The sequence below is a fragment of the Heterocephalus glaber genome, unplaced genomic scaffold (assembly GCF_053883595.1).
Source record: "Heterocephalus glaber isolate CG9 unplaced genomic scaffold, H.glaber_assembly_v1.0 deba00001673, whole genome shotgun sequence".
Taxonomy (NCBI): Eukaryota; Metazoa; Chordata; class Mammalia; order Rodentia; family Bathyergidae; genus Heterocephalus; species Heterocephalus glaber.
In genome coordinates this window covers 13,874,705-13,895,522 of record NW_028258410.1, presented here as the reverse complement: position 1 = coordinate 13,895,522, position 20,818 = coordinate 13,874,705, and the positions used below count along the sequence as shown (strand labels likewise).

The 20,818-nt window shown below is 42.2% G+C and overlaps 1 protein-coding gene across 2 annotated transcripts in view; it reads right to left on the bottom strand.

The window, feature by feature from the left end:
• Positions 1 to 13,133: 13,133 nt before the first annotated feature.
• Positions 13,134 to 20,818, bottom strand: part of Cbln4 (cerebellin 4 precursor) — a 44,613-nt gene continuing 36,928 nt past the window's right edge. For both annotated transcript variants that reach the window (XM_087197981.1, XM_087197980.1), the window contains 2 exons: positions 13,814 to 13,941; positions 13,134 to 13,722 (listed from right to left, as the gene is read on the bottom strand). In XM_087197981.1, the coding sequence (XP_087054107.1) occupies positions 13,702 to 13,722; positions 13,814 to 13,941 (149 nt within the window). In that variant the 3' untranslated portion in view covers positions 13,134 to 13,701. The remainder of the gene's footprint in view (positions 13,723 to 13,813; positions 13,942 to 20,818) is intronic.

Here is a 20,818-nt window from a genome sequence, read left to right as displayed (position 1 = left end):
TCTAGGTGTATCTGAGTGGAAGCATGGCCTTGGGGTTGATGCTGTGGTTTATATCTAAATGTCCACCAAGAGCCTTGTGTGCTCATAAGTGGGGGTTTTGGAAGGTGATTGAATCATGGGGTGATATAGCTGCATTGCTTTTGGGAGGTGGGGTGTGATTAGAAAAGGCAAGTCACTGGAGGTGTGAACTAGGAGGGAGTAGCTCGCTCGCTCCTTGGTTTGTCCTTTTGCTCTCTGTTTCTCGGCTGCCATCATATGAGCAGCTTTCCTCCACCGTGCCTTCCTTCCTTGAAGCCAGCCAATTATGGACTAAAACTGTGAGCCAAAATAAAGTTTTTCTCCTTTACATGGTGGGTGTCAAGTTTATGTCCCTGAAATGCAAAAGTAACCAAGGCAGTCTATACCTGGCTCCTCACCACTTTGGCTCTGACATTTCACCCCTACTCTGCTTCCCAGCAACCATGAGCTGAGCAGCTTTGCCTCCCTACATCCTGTCTTGCAGCCTGCTGACCACGAACTGAAACCATGAGCAGATTAAACTCTTTCAGTTGTGGGTGTTGGACATTGTGTGTCCAGCTGACCAATACACACATCCTCTGAACTAGACCCCCACTGTTAGAGCAACTACTTCCTCTCTTGACAGTACAAATGGCAAGTGTTCATTACACTATCCATGAGCTAACTTGCTTGCTATCCTGCTCTTCATGACAGCATGAATCTTCTCTAACGCAGTGCCACCCTCAATGCCTGACAAACAGTTGAGACATAAAAAATTATTTGTAGAATAAATGGATCAGAAACATATTTACTAATTTCTGTGCTGTGTGCTGCATACTTTGATAGGGATTGGTGAGTACTCTGTAAAAAGCATTGTATTACAGGCAATAACCTTTTCCCTTAAAGAAAATGACATCTATCAAAGATTCAAAAATCTACACAGTGAAAAGATGAAACTAATAACATAACCCAATGTGTCTGCGGAGACTGTCATGTTGGGTTGACAGGGTTGGTCAAACAAATAGTTTATTTGTGTAAATGAAAGGCGTAAAATTAGAGAAGCTGGATAAGCAGAAATGATGGAGAATATTCAGAAATGGGTTCTTGAAGGAGGCTGGAGGGATACCAAACGAAAACAGGTCAGAGTTAGTCAAAACTACTCAAATCCATCCAGCTCTATGGCTTTTATGGTCCTGCAGCAAAATAAGAAACAAAGAGTCTACTTACCTGCCAATAGTAGGACAGTTTATTACCTGTCTAGTATCCTCCATACGGAGAAATAGTGACAATCTCCTGTCAACTCAAAATTGAAATGAAACACAATCACTGGTAGCCTTTTAGGTCCCAGACTCACCAGGCCATTCCTGACACGACTCATGTGAATCATTTTCAGACAGAAGAGAGGAAAGGATTTTTTTTTCTGAGATAGGCTGCTGCTACATCTCTGTCTCCCCTTTGTCCAAAGAACTCTTTTCTCTAATCTCATCCTTGCTAGCTCTAGTCAATTTTGGATCATTAGAGTCTTTCCACAGTAGTGACAAATTATGACTGCAAGACAGCTGGTGCTCCACACCAACCCTCAGAAATCTTACCAGCTAGAGGCAAACAGATGTTCTCCACCTTTCCCACCTTGTTTACCATGGGCTGTAACTGGTCCAAGGCCTTGGGCCTGCTCGCTTAACAGATGTATCCTAGTGCAAATTAACTGGAAAGGAATGGAAGGGAAATAAACAAAGAATAAATCCAAATACTTAGCCACTCAATTTTTCCATCTTAAAAATAGTCTCTGAAACAAACAGAGGGAGCAAGTTTCAAACGTTCTCTGTCACTTCTGAGTTCATAGCTTCTGTTTTTTTCATACTAGACCACTGTATCATTCATGAGGACTCAGATTAAGAAACAGAAGTGTTGGGTAGGGCTACAGCTTGGTGGTAGAGTACTTGCTGGGGGGGGGGGGGGCACTCAGTTCTGTTTCCAGTACCACACACACAAACACACACACACACAGAGAACAAAAGCTTAAGAAATAAACAGACACTCCACATGAAGAGAGGGAGAACATCGGGATAGAAGGAAAAGCTTTCAGTTTGGTGTGCTCTAAGGACAATCAGGGGCCAGGCTGACTCTCAGATGTCCATGTAGAAAAACAAGGAGGGTGAGTTTTTAGGAGAACTGGACTTGCGCTGTGTTTGCATGGTGAGCACTCTGCTCCAATTCAGATCATTTGGCTACTTTGGGGTACTGAGATTGTTGGAAAGGAACAGGAGCAAAATTTCACCCCTGCCACCTCTGGGAACTACTGATGGAGAAAAGACAAGAGACAGGTGTAAGCGGATTGAAGACGCACAGTGGAATGGCGTGGAGAGAGCAAGGCCCCTGCTAAATGACAAGAACAGGTGAAAGCTTATAACAAGATGGTAGCATTGAGAAGAGAAGGGAAGATACAAGAGGCCCAGGGAGGGGGACTTAATAAGAAGCCATGACTGGATTCATTATGAGACGCTGCAGATGAGTGAGTCAGAAGTCTCCAAGCTTGCAGTCTTGGCAGGCTGAGAGTGATGCATGCCCGTGAAGTCAGGAGGAGATACAGGTTGGCGGGAGGCGGGGGGGGGGGGGTCATAATGGTGAATCTGTTTCTCTACCTGCTAAATTTGAGGTAACAGCAGGATATACAGGTGAAAATGCCCAGTAGGTTATTGGAGATAGAAAAGTGAGTCCAAATAGAGTGCCTGGTATTTGTTAAAATAACACTGACTGAATGAAAAACTCACCTGAAACACAAGCACTGCAGCGCTTGGCTGAAACCTCAGAAGCTTATGGATTGTCTGCTCTCAGTTCTTGCTGAAGTGCTGAATTATAGATATAGAACCCCGAGGCTCATGACACCCAAGTCTTTCTAAACAAATAGCTGTGAGTGCAAAGAATCAGAGGGTCTGGAAATATTTGGGCTGGAAGCAATACAGTTCATTGTAGATGATTCTTACCATATATCAGCACCACTAAACCTCTGTCCTGAGCAACGTGGCACCTGTATGCTGTTATCTATTTCTCACTTCTTTGTAAACTGAGAGTGCATTTTTAACTAAATAAATTGAATTTACAAAGTAGCACTATTACAAGTTTTTTAAAAATGAAATCACTTATCACAAATAGAATACAATGGGAAAAGTAGAGCAAAAGGGAAAAGATATGAAGTTTATCAGATTCATAGCTGTTGTAGCGAACATCCATCATTTTTTTTATGGAAGTCAGGTATGCAGAATATCTGGCTTTGGCCCCTGCCTCTTTCGTGGACCAGCCCACATTCTTCCCTGGGACCACCCTGGAGGCATGATTTTCAAGTGCAAAACAGTCAGTCCACAGCCCACACACCCAACAACCTCCTTCATCAGGTTCCCACACTCCAGGCCATTATCCACTACCCACATCGCCTGACCACACAAGGAAGGACAACCCCCGAACCCCAGAGCCTGCTGGGATGGCTCAAACCACCTCCCACAGCCCAACCTGAACTTCCAGGTGTGTTGCGCCTGGCCCTCCTTAGCCCGTACACATGAGAATTCAGGTAAATGCTAAGAGCCTGCTGTTGGTCACACTGGTCAGGAATTCCAGTCACTCTTGCAGTAACTTTCTCCCCGGATGCTTTTCACTCTTCTCAGACTGCATGCTACAACTCTGGTCCACTGCCCTGAGCTTCCAGCTGTGCAACCTGCTTCCACAGTCCTCTCTCCTAGCCCATTTTGACGAGGAAGCCAGTTTCCTAAAGCTCAATTAAATAAGCTAACATCAAAGTGCACGGATGCCCTAAACACTTTGCACATTGACACATTTAATGTTTTTATTAGTGCATATTAGTTACACAGAATAATGTGTTTAATGCTGGCATATTAACACATGCATAGAACATACTTGGATCATTTTCACTGCATTACTCTTATCCTATTCTCTCCTCTACCCCAAACACCTTCCTCTTCTCTCATAGTCTCCCCTGTACTTGTATGGTGTCTATTCTTTATCCTGACTCCACATAGGAGAGAAAACATGCTATATTTGACTTGCTATTTCTATTTCTATGTCACTTAACATCATGATGTCCATTTCTATCCATGTCCCTGTAAATGTCATGATTTCGTTCTTTTTTATGGCTGAATAATACTCTGCAGTGTCTATATTCTACAGTTTCTTTATTCGTTCATCTGTTGTTGGTTACTAAACCCTTTCCTTCACTTACCTATTGTGAATTGCTCTGTGATAAACTTGGGTGTGTAGCTATCTCTATAGCGTGCTAACACATTTAATTTTTATAAAATCATATGCAGTAGGTGATCTCCTTTGATTTACAGAGAAAGAGACTGAAATATACCAAGGCTACAAGACAAGGGAAAGACAGAAGTTGTATGCAAATAAGGGTTGAATTTAGCTCAAAAATCCCAAGGAATGACAACTTAAATATATATATATATATATATATATATATATATATATATATATATATATTCAAGAGTAAGTAGTAGTGGGTTTAATTAAGACTGTTCCAGTTATCAGGGTCCAGGCTCCTGCTTTCTTTCCACTCTGTCATCCTATTATACGGCTTCCATCATCTAGTTTGCCTCATAATATAAGACATCTGCTGGAACTAGGCCATTACAGCTGTACTTCAAGGAGCAGAAACAGGGGGTAATGGTGTCCCCATATGCGATCCTTAAAGGAAACTTGTCAAAGGGTCCTTCACAATGCTTCCATTTACATCTCACTTATTGACAGAATTACAGCAACAAAGGAATCTGGGAAATAAATTTTAGCTCAAGTACCATGTGTAAACAAAATTTAGTACTTCTAGTGAGGAAAAATAGAGAATGAGCATCTAATGGGCCATACATGCTCTCTACCATGGGTGGATTTGAACCCTACAAGATGATTCCAGAGCTGAAGAAGTTAAGATCACATATCACTTCTAGCTCCCATACTCGACCCAGCATGGATCTAAGGCCCACAGGACTGCGCCTATCAACCTTCCCAACTGTGTTTTACTGCACTTTTCCCCATTCATTCTGCTCAAGCAACACTGTTCTTGTTCCTGTTTCTCTAACAATCCAAGGTGATCCCAAATCTCAGAGACTTTTCATGCTCAATTCCTGTGCAAATGCTCAGATTTTCTAATTCATCTAGCCACTCTTTCAAAAAAAAATTCCCTTAGCTAAAATAACTTCTGCCTACTCCCTCCCATTGACCATGCTGTGTTTCTTTCCACTAAACTCTAAGCTCTAAGGAAGTAGGAACCATGGTTCTCTTGCTCACTGGTGAATCTCCAGCACCACTATGTCTTGCACATAGTAGGTGCATAATTTATGTCTGTTGGATCACTGATAAAACCAAAGAACCACTGTCCTAACCTATATCACCTATGTATGTCAATTATCCTTTGTGCCTCTTCCTGTCTAGGGAGGTGTTTTGCCTTATTCAAAGCTGAATTTCAGCCATGATTTATGTTGGCTTACATTCAGCCAGAACTTAATAAGTTTTTGTTTCCTGCCAAGTAAGAACCCATCTACTATATTAACCATTTATTGAGCATCTTCAATATACTATTTAGTATACCTATTTTTGCCATAAGCACCCAAGATGTACAAATAACATAGTTCATTCTGTGCTTTCAAAGACTCCAAACCTCACTCACCTCAAACCCAAGAATCTCTTTAAATTTCAGAAAAGAACTCGTGGTGTAAAAGGAATCTCACTGTCACTGTCTCATTGCTGAGACAAAATGTCTGACACTCGTAAGTTAGAGGAGGAAAGGTTTATTTCAGCTCACAGTTTGTAGAGGTTTCAGTCCATAACTGGATGGTTCAAAAGCAGGGTGGTATGGCAAAGGAGCATGCCAGAGGAGAAACAGTCCATGGCAGGGCAGAAAGAAGACAGCGAAGCATCAAGAAGCAACCTGCCTTCCTTCTGTCCCTTTATATTCCAGCCAGGCCACAAGTCTATTGATTGGTGCCACCCAGACCCAGGGCAGGGCTTCTGTTAGCCACACCCAGAGCTATGCTAAACTCATTTAGTTATCACACACCCTTAATCTCAGAATCACACACCCTAATCCAGCATCACACACCCATGATCCAGCCACCTCCCAAAAGCCTTACCTATGACCACATGAGGCTTTAAAGGTACATCTAGATACAAGTCTTAAAACTCACTTCCTTTCCAAAAGAGAAAAAAACGATGAATTCATTGAGTTTCATCTTTTACACTTTACTAGAAATCATGACTTATTAATAGCTCATGATGAAAGACTACAGATCCCATCATCAGAGCTGCAGAAATCATGTTGATCACACAATAACACAACCACCTTATGTCCAGCCACAGAGTACAATAACTCATGATAACTCTGTAATGGTTTAACACCCAGGTCAGAAAGGAAAGGCTATTTTCCTGAAACATTTTACAGAGGCATTCTTCAAATATGATTCATTTGTAGTTGGAACTCTTTGGCATGTGTGGGGATCATTTATCAAGTGTGTTTACAGCAAAGGTCTCTCTCCAAACTTGGGATGTGTGAAAAGAGTCCTTCACACAATAAAAATAACTCTAGCCATGAAATCAGGCAGATAGAGACTCTCGACCTAGCCATAGGTTGACACAAAATGAACAAGAAAGGAGCTCGGGAGAGGGCTGCAGGGCTGATCTTATTTTTTACTTCACCTGCTTACTTGAAGCTGCTGCAAATCTCACCACTACTGCACAGTTCTTTGGGCTTCCTGTTTTGATACTAATTAAAATGCAAAATATGGAGGCCACAATTGGGAGGCCATTTGCCACAAGTCCCCTGCATCTCTTCATGTCCCGTGAAGAGAGGCGCTGGAGGCTTTTGTTACACAGACTCCTTTCTAAGGTTAAATTTGGCAAATGGCCTTCAAAGATAGGCCATGTATATTCTTCTGGAGCAAAGTTCAAAATTCAAACCTGATTACTTTCCAAAATAATTAAGATACTGCCTTCCCCTTGTGCAAACCACAGGTATTGTCTATCATAAAAGGTTTCAGTTCCATAATTTCAAAATTTCACTCTAATGCACCCCACAACCCAATGCACAGCTTCACTTGCAGCCATGACCTGGCTTTCTCTGTTTTGCCCTGAGGGTATTGAAGCTCAAGGAACTACACAAGTGTGGATACATCAGCTGCTGCAACTGCTGAGTAATAAGCTGTACTTTGTCTCTGCCCCAGGGGCTTTATGTCTTCAACAGAATCCATAGAAGGGAGACAAGTGAACCTGTTATTATGCAAGAAGGAACATGCTCCTTGCTAGTCCTCAACAAGTGCCATATCATCAATGTTCTTTTATCATCTAGAAGCTGGTTTGCAGGGGCTTCTCCATCGGCCCTTGGAAACCTCCTCAAACTTACAGATGAGGTGCTTGCTATGTGAATGCTGCCTTCAGAACAAGCCCTGTCTGAAGTCAATTGTTCCTAAGTCCCTCCTAGATAGAAATTTATGAAGCCACCTGTCTATATAACTCAGCTGCCCAAAAGGGGACAAGTTTAAGAATGTTGAAGACAGAGGAATCAGGGGCAAAGGATCAGAGAAAGGAGACCAAGATGACTCCAACTTCTTTGTAATGCTTTAAGTCAGTCCTGCTAAACATTATTATTTAATTCAGAATTGTGAAATTCCAAGATTTGGTTTACGAATGCATCTCTGGCACAAATTAAGTATAAAGAATAAGTCAAAGAGGAAGAGGAAGAAGAGAAAAAGGAGGAGGCAGACAAGAAACTTTAAATCTTTTGTTCTCTACTTTTGTTCATTTCAGACCTGTCTAATTATCATACTTTAATGTGCTATTGGAATGCCAGGGATTGACACTGACCAAATCCGGCCCAAATCTATCTGTTAAATACATTTTTATTGGAAAACAGCAGTGCCATTTGTTCATGGCTGTCTGTGCTGCTTCTCTTCTACAACGTCAGAGCGAAGTAGTTGCAACAGAGAGCACATGCTGCACAGGCGACCACACTCTCTTCTGTGCTACTTCTCAAAGCACCAAGCCCACTCCCAGCTTAGGGTTTCGTTTTAGCTGCTTTCTCCACTGGCAGTGTCACACAGAGTCCCACAACAGATAAGACCCTGATAAAATGCTGTTGCTCAGAGGGACCGTTCCTGCCTGGGCCTTCTAAAAAAGAACCACGCACCCCTCCTTGACCTCCAATATGCTTTTGTTTTCCTTTGCCCCACTGATTGTCACCCTGCATGTGGCCTGACTGCTGTCTGTGTGTATGTGGCCCGCAGCCTCCCTGGAGTGTAGGTTCCCAGAAGAGTCAGGCTGGCTCCTCAACAGCCATGATACCCAGGGCCCAGAACAGAGCGTGGGGCATTGAGATACCAAAGGAGTCAAGCACAGGAGGAAATGGCTCATTCAGAGCTGCATCCTTAATACCTAGAAAAGAGGATGGTGCTAAATAAAAGCCCCTAAACATATAGAAAGGAAAACATAAGAAAGGAAGTGATATCGAGAGAGAGTAACAGAGCACGTGAAAAATAAGAGATGAGTAAGCCTTCTCTGAGAGTAAATTTTAGAATGAGAGATGAAGAAATGACATAGGGACAAAGGGTCATAAGAGGAATAAGACACCACCCGGAAAGGAGCCCATGGCCCAGAGTGGGAGAGCATAGCAGATAACACAGGCAGCTCCATGATTCAATCAGGTTTGTCCCTGGACACCTGTGAGCATCCCTCACACACCGCTGCCCCCACGTAAGTCAGTGAATGAACAATATTTGTGCAAGACCTGCAAAGATCTTGTGGCTCAAGAGCTTCCTGAGAAGTGAAACACACAGGATCCGGGAAGCGAGGTATTGTGGCTCTAGGCAGCTCACTTGATTGACAACTGAGACCCAGACCCAGTCCTGCTCTCATGCCAGATCGAAGTGCAGGAAAAACATCTGGTATACCATAGCTGGGCATTAGGAGGAGACCCTGAGCATGGTGGCACTCACTTGTAATCCAGCTACTGAGGAGCCTGTGGCTGGAGGTTCACAAGTGTAAAGCCAGCCTGGACAACTGAGCAAGACCTTGTCTCAAGATAAAGACTTAAAAGGGCTGGGGGTGTCTCACAGCGTAGAGCATTTGCCCATTGTGCTCAAGGCCCTGGATTCCCGAGTATGGACTTGCAGGATGATCTGGCTTTCTTCTTCCTCATCTGTTAAAAGATGTTGGGCGGCTCCACCTTTCAGGATCCCAGTTTCTTTATCCTTAAAGTTGGAGTAGTAATAATTGCTTTGCCCTGTGGGATTAGCATGAGAGTTGGATGTGTGGTTATTTATAAAATCTACAGAACTGTTCCTGAAGCACAGGAGCAATCAGATTCCTATTCACCATTAATTCCATCAACCACAGTAGAAGTGGAGCATCGCAGAAGAGCTGAGCAACCTGAAGTCCATGCCGCTGTGTCCTGCCCCTGTGCTGGACATCATCCTCAGCCCTTGGTGTGCATTGCTGCGGTTCATCCCGGCAAAGTCCCAGGAGAGACCTGCCATTCTTCTCCATGGAGCAATAAGCAACAGTGATGAAGACACTCAACTGAGGTCACACAGCTAACGGGCCTTAAAGCCAGTGCTGAAACTCGCTTGAGTCTGATTTTAGATCAATGAATCGGCAAATATGAACAAAACAGATCCAAACAAAGCAACATAAGGTACCCGCAAAGACCCTGAGAGGAAAGAGGGTCTTTATGAATGAGCTGAAAGCATGAATGGACTCAGGATGCTCCATCCTTCAGACAGATGGTTGTATATAAAAAATTCAAGTCTGGTTATACACTTTTAAAACTACTCCCCAGGCCGTGTTAGCTTCAATTCCTTTATTAAGACACAATAAAACACGTAACCTATTAAAATACCAGAAGGCCTCCTTCAGTGAACTACTCCTAGCACTTTTCCCTTATAGGATCAGAGACCACAGCACATGACATTAAGGAAGAAAATCCTAAACAGGAAGGTCCAGCCCAGACAGTATTCATCATTAGCAGATGATTTAACAGGAGAAAAATAAAACAACTTCCTCAGCCAGACAGCCCTTGCAACCCGATCTGCAATTAAAGCTGAACTATGCAATCCGCATTTAAAGGGAAATCGATGGCATTGATTGACTCAAACAAGAACAGCCACATATGAACGCAGTACAGATTTGACTGCTGCAAAACACTGTTTTGAAGAAAAGCATAAAAAAATCAGTGTGAGAGTCTTATGGCCAAGCATGATAACTGGCTCCCTGATGGGAAGGCTACAGAGTTCTCATTTCTGCAAAGAAGGGGGTGCAACTGCTTTGAATGAGGTCTTTGCCAGTGATCCCAGCATTGCAAAGACCTCAGCTACCAGCAGTTTGCTGGCAGGTTTTATTCAACATCCAGGATTTGAATGGACTTCTCACCTCCTTTCCCGGGGTTACACACAGCAATCAATTAAATTAGTACCAACAACCTTAAAAGACACCAAAGTAATCACTTGAGGGGGATTTGGGCCATATGGGGTCCAGATCTGGTTTTGTAAGGCAATCCTAAACCTTCAGTCAGCTGGGTTTGAGAATTACACCTTTCTTCACTGGAAAGAAATTTAATAGTGACAGTAAGACAGCAGAACTGCAGAATTATTTCTCAGTTTCAGTAGCATGGTTTCAAGTCAGCCCTGAATTTCAGTTTTATCAGCTCAAGGAGGTCAATGCTCAATAATTAAAAGGGCATCCAACTCCCAATAGCAATATGTATCAGGATATTTAAACATGTGAGTTGCTATCTATTATGTAAAACTGAAAGTATTAACACCAAGTTGAAAAATGTTGCATGAAGATCTTATTTTTGCAAAATTATTATTTCTTTTTTGGGTTTGGAAAAGTCAGCTAGGCCAGATACCAAAAGCTGCTTGAAAAATATTTATTCTCAAGTTAGGATGTTCTGGCAAACTTGGACTTAAGAGGAAGCCCTCGGGACGTTTCAGAGAAGAAATGATTTTCCACATGAGGCTTTGAGATAGAATTTCAGGTTAATCTTAGTTATATAGAGGTGTGGGGCTTTTATGTTGCTTATACCCTAATAAAATGACCCAGAGATATTTTCATCCCATTATTAGAGTTTCCATTAAATCTGATGCGGAGAAAAGACAGCAGCCTTGAATGAAGAATGGAAGAAAAGCCGCAGCCAATTTTCATATCTCTGAATGAAAGTGAAGTAGGATGAAAACCATAATGCTGCCAATAAATCCCAGGAATCCTGGCGAATTGATCTCGAGAGTTGAATAACAAAACCACAAATAAAAAGAAAACTAAATAAGGAGAAATAAGACCGTAAGAGCTGAGAGCTACAGCTTAGCTTTGTTTTTGCTGCTTTTTTTTAAGATGAAAATTTATTCAGAGACACTTTGGGGAGCACCTACTATGTGTCAGAGACCGCTCTAAATGCTGAGGATGCAGCAGGGACCAAAACAGACACGGACTCGTGCTGTCCTGAAGCTGACACCCTGCGAGCAAGAGGCAAGTACCAAGTAGGGCAGGTGGGCATTTAGATCACCCAGGGTGAGCTCACGGAAAGCAACCCTGAGGTGGGCAGACGCTCCTGGTGCCAGGAGAGCAGGGAAGCAGGTGGGCTGGATTCCAGCTTCCTAAGCCTGACCTTTGCGGACCCCGCGGGCAGGGGCAGTGGGACCCGGCCCCACACCCGGGAAGAGATCTGGAAAAGCCTCTGGACAGGTTTGGGTGGTGGAGGAAGCCAGTCATCTTTGTAGCTGGCTTCCCGGAGAAGGAACTACAGATGCACAGGTCTTCAGGCAGCAGCTCGCCTCATGCTTATGGGACTAACTGCTAAATAAGAATAATTTCAATAATGAAGCAATCAATGAAAATATAATTATAGTAACGTGGTTAATTATATATTATGTATGTTGTGTGTTTTATGTCTAAATATAATTGTATAATTAATATCTAAAATTAAATCATTAAAATAAGATTTAATCATCATTTAATTTAACCTTGTTTTACAAAGAACAATTTTCTTTTCCAGTACCGGGGATTGACCTTGCACTTACAAGGCAGGCTCGGTGCCACTGAGCTAAATCCCCAGCCCTCATTTAACCTTAGTTTAATCCCACATTAAACAGAAATACTTCACTTTGAGTAGGTACAATTTCTAACTAGATACTACAGACCTGCTTTGAAGAGAGACTTTGTTTTTTAGTGACCAGATCTTAAGTAAGAGTTTAAAAAGATAATAAAATAAGGAGGAAAAGCCATCTGTAGTCACATTTGTATATGACAGACTGGTGATTCTGGTGCAGCCTTGAATATTCGTTCAACAAACACTCATCGACCATTTACTATGCACAAAGTACAAGGGAGGCAAAGAGTGGAAAGGCCCACATGACCAATCCCTTCATGAAGCTTCCAGTCCACTGTGAGGGGAAAATAGAAACAAGCAAAGAAATTAAATTATGAAAGTAAAGGATTGCAGGATAATTAACTCGTGTGATTACAGAAAGCTGGGGGGGCTCCCACTTTAGATGGGGCAGGTGATACTGATTGCTCAAGGGTTTAAGCCGAGGAGAAGATGGGGGAGGGCTGGGTGTCCCAACATGGGGAGGAGCGAAAGGGTTAATAGGGAAGAAATATGCGGCAGGGCCATGCCAAGAGGAGAGCTCCTGGGGTGGGGAGGAGCAGATGCTGGCCCATGGAGAGGAAGGAGTTTTCGTTATTTCCCTGTGTGCAGGGGACAGTGGGAGCCACAGGAGGGTGAGGAGTGAGGGTAGCAGCCACTTGCTCTCCTCATGACCCTGTGCTGACCTGCTACGGGACGCGAGCTCCAAAGCTTTCCACATTCCCTTCCGTCTTGATGATTTTTTTTCCAGTGCACTTAGGCCAAAATAAATACCTAACAGCTCTATTTGGTAGCTCAGTCCCAGCAAACTAGCAAATATTTGTGTCCTAAAATCTTATAAATAATGACGTACATAAATATAATGCATATAGTAATAATAATAATGCATATAAACTGAAATGTTTTATTGGTCTATGTTTGATACATAGTGGTTATAGGCATTGAGGGAAGTTGGTACGTGTACATGACACGTCTTAGTTTTTATTCCCCTCCCAAACACTCCCCTCCTCCCCATCTCTCCGTCCCTTTCCCTTTTCCAAAAGTTCTATCTCCCTGTTTCCTATCTTTTATTTTGCTTTTTAATTTACTGAGACTTGGAGTTTCTCGCATAAGAGAAACTATGCAATAAATAAGCTTCTGTGCCTGATTTATTTCACTTAACATTCTGTCTGGTCTTCAGGTGCATCCATTTTCCTACAAATGCATCAAATTTATCTTCTTTCTGGCAGAGTAGTACTCCATTGTACATAAGTACCACATTTTCTTTCTTTTATCTTGCTCTTTATATTATTTATACTTTGGTTTTCTCATAAGAGAAAAACCATACAGTATTCAAGTTTCTGTGTCTGATTTATATTACTTAGCACTGTATTCAGGTGCATCAATTTTCCTACAATTGATTCAAGTTCATTCTTTTTTACAGCAGAGTACTACTCCATGGTGTATAAATACATTTTCTTTATACATTCGTCTGTTGATGGACATATAAGCTTCTTCCAGGACTTGGCTATATTATGAATTGTGCTGCTGTAACCAAGGTATACATGTATCACTGTAATACGATGTCTTTAATTCTTTCCAGGAGATACCTAGAAGGGGAATATAATTTCTATTTTCAGTTTTGCAGGAACTTCCATACAATTTTCTTTATTTTACTCTTAAATGACCAAAATTGCTTACTAGTGGGATGTGCTTGCCTATTGAGAACCATACAACTTCTGCACCCTCTGAATGAGACTGGACATCACGTTCTTCATTTCCTGCTATACCTTGACTTTTCCAGGACACTTTTTTCTTAATCACAGTAGCTGCAAAAAAATAAAAATAAATCAAACTTCATAAAGGTACAATATCAAAAAAGAGGAGGTAATACACTCTAGGATCGAAGTTTTGATGAACATCAAGGTATTTGGTTTGTGTCAACATTAAAACATTCAAGACTTCTAGAATTCACCTTAGTCCACAGTTTGGGAACCTCACCTGCAGGTTATTGTCATAGAACAACCCTTGACCTTGAAGAGGTCAGTGAATTTAAGTGACTTTATGGAAGGTCTTTCTGAGGGAAAAAGGTTGATCCTAGATCTTTGGGTGTTAAACAGTAAATTATAGCTGGAATTCCTATCACGTTGAAAGGTCCATCCACCCTCCAAAATGGGCCCCTGACATTCAGTTCTAGAAGAGGCTAACAGTTAATAGTCTGTGTGCCCTGTATGCTCCTGTACATGGGCTGCACTGACCATTTTTTCAACCCGTTGTCAGTGGGGTCCCCAGTGCCCCGCTGTTGCGAAAACAGTGGTATCGATATGGGAGCAAGAGTCTCTGAGCTCCACTTCAGACTTGCCTGAATCTTGCTAGGTCCATCTTCTCTTTAAGCTTAAAAAGAGCACTCAGCTATACAAAGAGAACTAAAATGATGTAACTTGGAAGCCTTTACTGTAGTGAGTGACAGTTATGGAAATGACCGGGCAAATGCTATGCAAATCTCAGTCAAGTATCCTCTTTTTAAAAGAATGGGTAACTATGTAAATTGTATAATTTGCACTGAGCATGAAATTTAGATACTTATGAGAGTTAATGACTCAGAAAACTCCAGGAAGAAGAGAGATCAGGAGAACCACTGTTTCCAGAGTGTCCAGGGCCAATCCAGGCTCTTCACTTCCCCTGAACCTGGCACCTGTTCTGAGTGCTGCTGAAATCCACTGCCGTGGAGGCAGCAGTGTTGGAGCTGAGCATTCAACTCAGGTCTGTCTCCTGGAGCTCATTCTCCACTGCTCTGCCAACCCCACTTCTCCTGGTCGTCTGTGTGTATTCTGATTCCTGAAAAAGGTAGATTTGGTTGGAAATGCTAGGATTTGTGGTTCTGGGCACCGGTGCTGAACTCTCTTTAGTGTTTGGCTCTTGACTGGTTTTCTGACCCGCACAACTGGATTTGATTTGATCCCTGTAGGATTCGAACTCTGGACACAGAAAGAGCTCAGAACTCTTGGTGCCCAGTAACTGAGCCAACTGAGCAAAACTCTCCTGTCCTAGTATCTTTCTTACATGGCTTCCAGAGCACTCCATAACTCTATTCAAGGTGGAAAGAAAGGAAAGGGCAGTGGACTAGGAATGAGATCTGGATTCCAGCCTCAGTTCTGTAGCTTTTCTACCTGCATGGCTTAGGCAAGAATCTTGACCTGACCACAGCACCTTTACCTGTAAAAGGAGCAGTGATTCCTCCCATTCCTTACAGCACTGATGAGAAAGTCATCTACTTAACAAGCAAACACGTGAGAAAATACCTTACTACACAGCACAGGCCTGACCAGTGCAAACTGCGGTTTGGGTTGCAGTCTGTTGTTCCTCTCCAACTACAGATCACCACCTCTGTTCTGTCCTGGATTCAAAACTTTATCCTATTGCATGCTTACTATCCATTTGGCTTTCAGAGTGCTGCTTGAAATCTTAGTTTCTTTAGCCACAAAGAGGGTCACACAACATGCTTCTCACATTTACATGGGAAGGACATGAGAGGTGATGGGATTTTGCACATAGGCAGTGTTCACTGAGTTACAGCCAAAATTGTCCAAGAATAACATGATTATTCTCTGTTTAAACATCATCCTTTCACAGTTTCTTCATCTCTATGATAAGAATAATAAAAAGCAGTGGAGAAATCATTTTATGAAAGGTTTAAGTTCTAATACAAATTCATTAGGGTGAAAACTGAACGTGAACAAAATTATCCTTCAAAATTCTTTATGCGTACCCATAAATAGGATGATCATATGTCCTCATCTGACTGGGATGGTTTGATTCTGTGTCTTTTATCCCTGTGTAATTATTAAAACTATCTTCTTTATCATCAAAAATATTTCAATTTAGATGAGAAGTTACATAGCTCCCACCTACATAGAACATCACTTTAAAAATTCACTGTAGATTTTCCCTTAAGTTGGGACAAGTTGGTTTCCTTTTGGTGCATATTATGCTTAGAAGGTATGGTATGTGAAATATAGAAACCGTTATGTCCTAGAACAATTCTGTGAGATAGTTGAAGATCATAAAATGAACTGAGAGAAAGGAGATAAACCTCTTACAGTGGATGTTCCTTTCAGGTACAGATGTGTTAATTAGAACCCTGGCAACATGAGCTGCACAGTTAAATATTCTCTCTCTCCCTCACTTTGTCCCTACCCCTTTTCTGTCACCTTCCTTTGCTCTCTCTCCTTCTATTGCCCTCTGCACCACCCCAGTGAGTATTCACAGTTGAGCATCGTAACTTAACTTCATGTTAGCATTACATCAAAATGCCCCCCAAAACCTGTGTTTGAAAGGTGATTGGATCATGGGGCACTGTACTCATTAGTGGATTGGTGCATTGATAACTTCATAGCCAGCGTGCTGTTAGTACGTTTGAGTCCTGGCTGGAAGAGGTGAGTCCCTGGGGACCTGACCTGGAAGAGTTCATCTCCCTTGCTGGCTCCCCCTTCTCTCTGCTTCCTGACCACCACGATGTCAGCCATGGACTGACACCTTTAAACCATTAGCCAAAATAAGCCTCTCCTCTTTGGAGTTGCAAGCATTAGTGTTTGTGTCTCATCAGCTTGGCTTAGACACTGTGTATACAATACAATGAGACCACACTGAACCTGTCACTTCAGGTTTTGAAATTAAAGGTGAGAAACTCTTGTATAGTTTCTGCATAGAGTAAGCACTCAGGCAGTCATTTTTATTATTTAATAGATATTGTTCATTAGATATTTTAAAATATTTGAACTATTATTGGCTTGATTAAAAACAAATTGGTTTTTATAATTGGTGCCTCTCTATCTATAAATATTGGCATTTTTTTTTCTAACAGGAATTCTTTTAGATGAAGGCAAAGGAAAGACTGCTGTGCATGCTTTAGGCTAATCTCAGAAGATTTGGGATTTTAATTTACAGGAATAGTTTTGATATTGCTCTAGCGTTGGTTTCATTTTTCATTCTAGGTAAAAGAAACAGGAAGGGCAAAGATATGGCAGAGTGAAAGCGTGTGAATTTTTGAAAGTGCCTAGTATTTCTAGCACAGTGAGGATGTGTGAAGCATCAACACAGGTAACTGAAGACAGGACCAGGAAGAGAAGGGGCTCAGGCCACGCTGCAAAGATTGCTGTGTGCCAGGCTGTGGAGCGAGTATTTCAACTGATGGGCACTAGAAACAAGCAAAGTTTTTAAAGCAGCGGAATGAAATGACATGATTACAATGTTTGGTCAGTAACATTGTAATCAAAGCTGAAAGAGGGAGATACAAGGATAAGGTAGAAAGCTGGAGGCAAGGTCGGTGGCTGCTGCTACCAACTGGGGGAGAGACAATGACTGCCCAGACCACAAAGGAAAAGAACTAGAAACGGGGATGCATTCACTCATTCATCTGTGCAAATAATGTTCCTGTGGTCGCTCTCCTCCCACCCTCCTACACACCCCCTTTCCCACTTATTCTTGTACTTGAGGAAGAGATGGCCAAAACTGATCAAAGGTGAGAAAAGTCTAAGCACACCTGCTGCCATTCACGGCGTAGTGTGTGCGCCAAGTGCTATTAAAAGTGCCTTACTTATGAACGGGCTGATCCTTAGGATGGTGATGATGTATTCACAAGTATTATTATTATTATTTTTCGGATGAAAAATTTCAGTATGAGAGATTAAGCAGCTGGCCAAGAGCACACACTGTGTAAGAAGACAAGCTGGAGTCAAACCTAGTTCCACACTTGCTCTCTCTTTTTAAAATTTTATTTTCCTTCCAAATATATAATAACGGTACATATTTATGGGGTATGGTATAACATTTTAATACATGTGTACAGCATGTAGTGATCAGGCAGTTAGCATTTCTGGCAGGACTTTACGTTTGGAGCTGCTCTCTTCTAGTTCTTGCCACAACATATAATACATTGTGTGATCCTCAGTCCTCCTATGGGACACTAGACCTTATTCCTCCTGTCCGCCTGGGTCTTATTACCTGTTTCCCAAACTCTTGCTGTTCCCTCTACTCCTTACCCTTCCTGGTCTCTAGAAACCACCATTCTACTTGGTTCCATTTTCAAATAGAGAAAACAGGTTATTTGTCTTTCTTTATCTGGCTTGTTTCACTTAACATAATATCCTCCAGTTCTAACTTTTTGCTTCAAATGATAGGATCTCATCCTTTTTATGGATGAAAAATAATCATATATCACATTTTCTTTATCCATTCATCCACTGATGGATACCTCGGTTGATTTCCGATCATGGCTACCATGAATAGTGCTGCAATAAACACTGATGTGCAGGTATTTCTTTGAGATGCTGGTTTAATTTCCTTTGGGTACACATCCAGTAGCAGGTAGTTGGATCATAAGGCAGCTCTATTTCTAGTTTTTTGAGGAGCCCCCTATGCCTCTCCAAAATGATCACTAATATGCATTGTACCAGAAGTGTATAAGAGCTCCTTTCTCTCTAGATCCTTGCCAGCATTTTTTTTCCTGCTATTTTGATAGTGGCCATTCTGACCATCAGAGAAACGCAGCTTCAGTAAGGTGCAGCATTTTCCAGACACTTGCTGCCCGCTTGCATGTCTCCTTGTGAGAAGTGTCTCTCTGAGCCACACCCCATGCTGACCCTTGGTGTCATCATAGCCACAGCCAGGCAAGTTAGCATTGAGGATTTGCATTCTGCACATCTTCAAGGAAAAAAGTCTACTTTAAGCAAAATATTCCTTTTAAGGGTATAAGTAGACCATGTAATTTCTCTTTCAGGGATTATTTCCAGTGAATCCAATAAAAACGCCCTCTGACTTTGGCCTAATCCTATCAGGACAGTTCCAAGGGGCAAAGATGGGAGACTGCATGGGCTGCTTTGCTGCCTTCTTTAAGGTAGTGTGATCTCTCCAGATGCTCTGATGTTGAAGCCACCTTTCCCAGCAATCCTCTGAACACATGAGATCAGATTTTCATGCTCTGGAACCTTTCTGGTGTAGAGGGCACGGTTCTCCTCCCAGTCTCAGCTCAGCACAGCACCTTTTATTCTGCATGCTCTTTGAGCCATCAGCTCAAGATTCTGCTACCATCCCAGCTTTTGCGCCAGTAAGGACAGCTGCTCGCTCTTCTTAAAATATATAATATTGGCACATCTCAATGGCCATAATAAGCAAAAGCACACTGAAAGGATAGATGAGAAATGAATCCAATTATTTTTCCCCAGATGGCTCTACGACATTCTCTGCACCACTTGTGTCTTTCTATGCATAGGTGGGAGGGGGGGGTGAGTGTGTAAGCACACAAGACCCACTGGTCTCAGAACACTCACCTAATCTGTCCTCCAAGCTGTCATATCAAGGCAGAGAGTGAGATACGGAAGGGAATGTTTTTTTAGTTCTGATAATACTTTTTCCCAAAGCTAGTAGATATCTTCATGGTCACACACAAATCCCACCTGAATATAGTGTTTTAGTGATTATAACATAATTCTTTCTTGTCTTTTAAGATCTGAGTTAACTCATGGAGTTTAACCTCATTTTCCTTAAATCTTTTTCCAACAAGCCATAAACTCCATTTATTCAGAAAAATATTGACTGATCTCCTGTTATGTACTAGCCTGGCTAGGATACTGGGGTTCTATCAGTGAGCAAAACAGATGAACATCCCACCCCTTATGAACCAGTAATCTTCATGGCAAAGACACATAAAATAAAAAGGAATGCATAAATCATAATTAAATTTGTCCTATGTCTTAATGTAATGGATTTCTGCTGGCTCTGCATCTCCAATATTCATGTTTTCTGCATCTCCCTGTCTTTTCCTCCATCTTTAAGCCCACCTCACCACTCTTAGGTGGTGTGGTCTGCTGAGTTTATCCCGCCCTAAGGAGACTCTAGGTATACACAAGCATTCGAAGCACTGCCAGCAACCTCTATGCTTAGTTCTCAGATGAGCAGGTGAGAAGTATCTGTCCAATGATGAGACTTAGTGGCAATTGTTGGCATAGAAATGTCTTGTTGAAGTTCTCCCTGAAAACTGAGCCAGGGTGGGAATGGTGAACAGCTGAGAAGAAAGCAGGCTGGAGCTGTGTTCATAGACGGGATCTTCACAGCATCAAATGCAGCTGTGTCTGAAATTGTCTACCTTCAGTCTTCTCAGTTACATGAGTCCATAAGGCTTTTGTTTCCTTAAGTCAATTTGATTAGGTTTTTTTTTATTTGGAAAAATTCTAACTAAATCACAGTGGAAAAGTACAAGAAGATGTGAGAGTTTATGACATGAACGGTGATTGTACTCACGGTTTCGCTAGGCTGAACTCGGAGTGGCCGTGCGTTGAGGAAGGGTGGCCCAGCTTAGGCACCACATCTGGGCTTATTCACCCCTCTCACCCCAGTGCCTCGTGCAGAGTGTGTAGTCAGTGCCCATCAGGATGAAAAGAAGAGTAAATAATGAATCTCACTTTGTTTCTTGGCACCTTGTAAATCTGTATACTATGACCACAGTAATTCTGCTTAAGGGATCATTTGTTTTCTCAGTTTTGTGAATCATGGCTCAGCCAGGTGCCTCTGATGTCCTCTACTGTGAGCTTGTTCACATCTGGGGCCAGCTGAACAACTGGAAGAGATGGGGGGAAGCGTGTCCTTGGGCTTCCTTCTCACCATCCATCCCATGAGTGTTATTGTCATGGCAGTGGCCCAGGTGCAGGA